Genomic DNA, 4118 nt, shown 5'->3' with positions numbered 1-4118 from the left:
GCAAATATATTGATATAAAATTAATAATTAAAAATTATTAAATAATAATTTATTTATATATATTAAATTATTTAATTATTTTCAATTATCAATTTTATAGAATAATAACTGCATATGAATTTTCACTCAAATTAATACCTTATCTAGTCTTCTGCTGTTCCCAGATTTTCTTTTAACACACAAGTGGTTGGCAGAAGGTTGCCATGGTATATTGATTCAGTGATTCTTCATGGAAGACATCGGCGGCTGCATCGACGGATATGATTATTTGGAATGATAATAACCGAGCATTGTATAAATGGTCTGCATAAGAGCATAGACAGATATCATTCCGACGAGGAGGTTGTAACCGCGCAACACAACCCGGTCGAATTGGCGGGCGATCATCGGAATCCACGAATGCCGCAACATTATGGAATATCGTTTGATTTTAAGGCAACATTTTCCATAATAGGAGTTCAACTCACTGATCATTTCCCAGTATGGGGAATCATTGGTTTTGTCACGGTCAACTCCACTTATCAACGATCTGAAGAATTCCATCAGTTTTTGATTGCTCATGTTCAAATGATCCACGATCACTTTTCTATCTTTTAGAAGTTGTACATCATTTCCACAGCAGATTAAACCGTTGAAAAAGAATGCAGCCCATGTGCACTTGTGTTTGCAACTCAAACCAGTGTGGCATTGTTCCCAAGCAATGAGATTCTGCCACATCACTTGGGTAGAGCTTGTGATGTGAAGCTGTGGAATTTCTAATGTTCCCTTGCTGAATTTTATGTCAAACTTAACGCCTGGTATTACAGGTTGACAAGGATCTCCCAGCTTCTTCTCTGGGCCTGCACGATCGGAAATGGTGATAGAAATTAATTTAAATTGCATTAAAAATTGGAAATTATTTAAAACCAAAACAATTTATTTGTCGAAATTCATTTTAATTTCCTAAAGTTATTTCTTTTTTTTTCGGATAAGATTTATATATCTCACTCTTCAAAATATAATTTTGTCAAATGATTATAATTCAATAGATATTCACATAATTAAAATTAAATCATTTTTTATGTTATTACTTTTTAGTTTTACATTTAATTTAACAAAGAAAACTTACATTTGCACCACTCTTTAATACCCCACTAAATGTATACTTTTCTTTTGTTATATAAATGATATATTTTTTATTTTTTTTCCATTTTATCAATAAATTTTAATACAGAAAATAAAATATGTATATAGAAATATTATATGTATATATCTTAGTTAACATGTTGGTATTAAATATTATAAATTTTTATTAGCAAAGATATTATAATGTGTTAATAAAGTGTCTGAATATACTTTGATTATCAGGTCACCATATTGTGTGAGGAAAAGTGAAGATGAAAAAATAAAATAAGAAAAAAGGAGGATAAGTGAAACAGATTATTAACAAGAGAAGTAAAAAACAAGAATGAGGGAAAAAAATGCATTCTTGCCTGCACAAAGAAAGAAAGAAAGAAAGAAAGAAAGAAAGAAAGAAAGAAAGTAGAATTATTGATTATATGTTTGGTTAAAAATTTATTGATAATCTAGACTTTATATAAGAAGAGAAGATATTAAGAACTAATATTGAAGCCAACTTTAACATGAAAAAAATATTTGAATCTTTAAAAATAAAGATATTTAAAATTTAAATTTAATAAAATTTTATTCTTGGTAAAGTTATATTAAATTTGTTTGATAGTCTATTGTAATATTGGCTGAAATTAGCTATTCCATATTCTCGTGTTTGTTCTGTGACGTTACTCATATGGGAAATAGAAGGTCTAACAAGAAAAGGAAAAAAAGAACTTACTTGACATTTGGATTTTTACCCCAGCAGCTTCAAGGATAGGAGCACAACGATTAAATTCGGCATGGAAGTTAAGAGGTTGAATATTCTTTGCCTTAATCCTGTTCATATTATTATCAAAGTCCACATTGTTAGTGGCATCAGGGAAGGAGCAATCATTACATGTACATCCACATACATGGACAAATTCTGAAGCACCAGAACAAGCACCACATCCGTTGCCTTTAAAGGCAGAACCACAACCAAAACATTGTTTGAGCTTGAGAGGGGAAGCACAACAATTTCCACATCCTTTGAAGGCAGAAGAAACACATTTAACACATCCATTATTGATGCCAGAGGAGGAACCACAGTTTGCATATTGATTCGCTACCTGCAGAAGTTTAGTGCTAGTGTTGATAGTAATGGATATTTGGTGATTTCCCTCATGAGCTTCTTGTTCTAGAACTCTCTCCTGATCATAGCTGTCGTCGGAAATGTAGGAGTGGACAAGTTCAAGAAAATTATGAGAGGCAATGTTGGGGGTGAAGTACTTAAAGCTCCTATTCGGAAAGTAGCCAAAGAGATTCAATGCCAGCGATTCAATCGGGACAAGATATGCTTCATTGAAGAGTTTTTCCGACAACTTATGGAGAATGACGAGCGGTATTTGGTTCTCCAAAACCAACATATCAGTCAGCATCTCTTTTTTTATTTGAGGTCTTGGGAATAGAGGCACGCGAACATTCAAGTAATCTGATTCGCTTATGAGAAGCTCCAGCAAGAAACAAGCATCGGATAACATGATATTAGCGAGGTCGTTCCATTCCAATTTGAGATCACCTTCGCCATAGCTTGCGCAAACTTCACTCTCTAGTTCTATAACGACTTGCGTGCATTCCTCTAGGTTTCTTTCGGGTCCCTTGGGTCCTCGATGAAGAAGAGATTGCATGTAGTGCCATTTGGTCTCCTCCAATTTCAACAGGTTCCGTCTTGTTCCCGTGAACCGTGGACCAATGTTGATGGCCTTTGGTGTGTAAGTGTTCTTGTTCTGTTCTCGAAGTTCTTCTGGAAGACTGGAGATGGCAACTGGTTCAGAGTGTGCTTGAAAACGACATAGTGTTGCTTTCGCAGATTCTCTCCATTTAAGCAGCTTGTGTTGACCAGTTTCTTCCATGCTACTTCAATTCTTTATATCCCTTCACAATAATGACAATATTGTTATGTTTGGTTACCCACAAAAATTTAAGAATGAAAATTTGAGAGTAAGCTGAAAGTTTGAAAAATACTACTCTCAATATAGTCTTTATCTTATAAAATGTGAAGACATGTTAATTTAAAAAATGAAAAAGTATAGGTAGATAACATAAACAAGTTAATTTTTTAAACTTTATTTAATAATTAATTTTAATTTTTTAAATTTAAAATTTAAATAATTAAAAATTAATTAAGTAAATCTAATAAAAAACTATAAAAATATTTTTTTTCTCTCTTACATTAACCTATGCACTCCTAACAACAACACACTCAAACTCCCTTTCTCATCTTTAGGCTCTCTCCGCCCCTGCTTTCATCCAAGATTATCTCAAAAAGTGCTCCCCGCCGACAAAGTCGTCGAGTACATCAAATCCGACATGATCTTCATCCTCAATACCGGCTCCATCACTGTCTTTGTTGTCGCCAAGCTCAGTTATCTTTTCTCCACCGGTCAACTCTCCAACATAATCGGCATCCCTACCTCCAAGCACATTGAGAAGCAGGCACTCTCCCTCGGAATCCCGTTCTCTATCCTCCACGACAATCGCCGCCTCGATCTCGCCATTGACGGCACCACTGAGGTGGACCTGACCTCAACCTTGTAAAAGGCCGCGGCAGTGCTCTTCTCCGCGAGAAGATGGTGGAGGTTGTCTCTGACAAGTTCGTTGTGGTAGTCGACAAAACAAAGCTCGGGTCAGGACTAAGAGGTTGCGACCTTGCGATGCCGATGGAGATGGTGCAGTTTTGCTCGAAATACAATCTGGTTCAGCTTTAGAAGTTGTTCAAGGAAAAAGGAGTGGTGAAACACTTGCTGTCTTGAACAATTCCATAAATATATAAAAAAAACATCCATTTGATATGAAAAAAACTCATCCGAATGCTTAAAAAGAAATGTCCAGGCAAAAACAATCAGATACTTATAGGATTTAAAAAAAATCATACCATTTTTAAAAAAATAAAGACATCTTGATGCAGAAGAAACATTTACGTATATTAATTTGCCTTTGTTAAGATGGGTTTCAAAATCTAGCCCATTTTAAAGTTGACAAGAATT

General features: G+C 34.5%; 1 protein-coding gene and 1 pseudogene across 1 annotated transcript; one reads left to right on the top strand and one right to left on the bottom strand.

Annotated features, from left to right (window-relative positions):
- Nucleotides 1–264: 264 nt before the first annotated feature.
- On the bottom strand, nucleotides 265–2984 carry LOC110271019 (uncharacterized). Its single transcript, XM_021121095.2, has 2 exons — nucleotides 1832–2984; nucleotides 265–839 (listed from the first exon to the last, which is right to left on the bottom strand). Exons 1-2 carry the CDS (start codon nucleotides 2982–2984, stop codon nucleotides 265–267), a joined length of 1728 nt encoding a protein of 575 aa, XP_020976754.1.
- Nucleotides 2985–3016: 32 nt separating this feature from the next.
- On the top strand, nucleotides 3017–3884 carry LOC107636355 (putative ribose-5-phosphate isomerase 3, chloroplastic pseudogene; annotated as a pseudogene).
- Nucleotides 3885–4118: the final 234 nt, after the last annotated feature.

This window comes from Arachis ipaensis, chromosome B4, assembly GCF_059453495.1.
Source record: "Arachis ipaensis isolate K30076 ecotype BB chromosome B4, ASM5945349v1, whole genome shotgun sequence".
NCBI lineage: Eukaryota > Viridiplantae > Streptophyta > Magnoliopsida > Fabales > Fabaceae > Arachis > Arachis ipaensis.
Note: the sequence above shows the minus strand (reverse complement) of the source record. Positions and strands in the feature narration are given on the sequence as shown.

Coding starts and splice junctions, on each gene's coding strand:
- LOC110271019 (XM_021121095.2), bottom strand. CDS start 2,984: ATGGAAGAAACTGGTCAACACAAGCTGCTTAAATGGAGAGAATCTGCG. Junction 840..1,831: donor GGTAAAAATCCAAATGTCAA/GTAAGTTCTTTT, acceptor CCGATCGTGCAG/GCCCAGAGAAGAAGCTGGGA.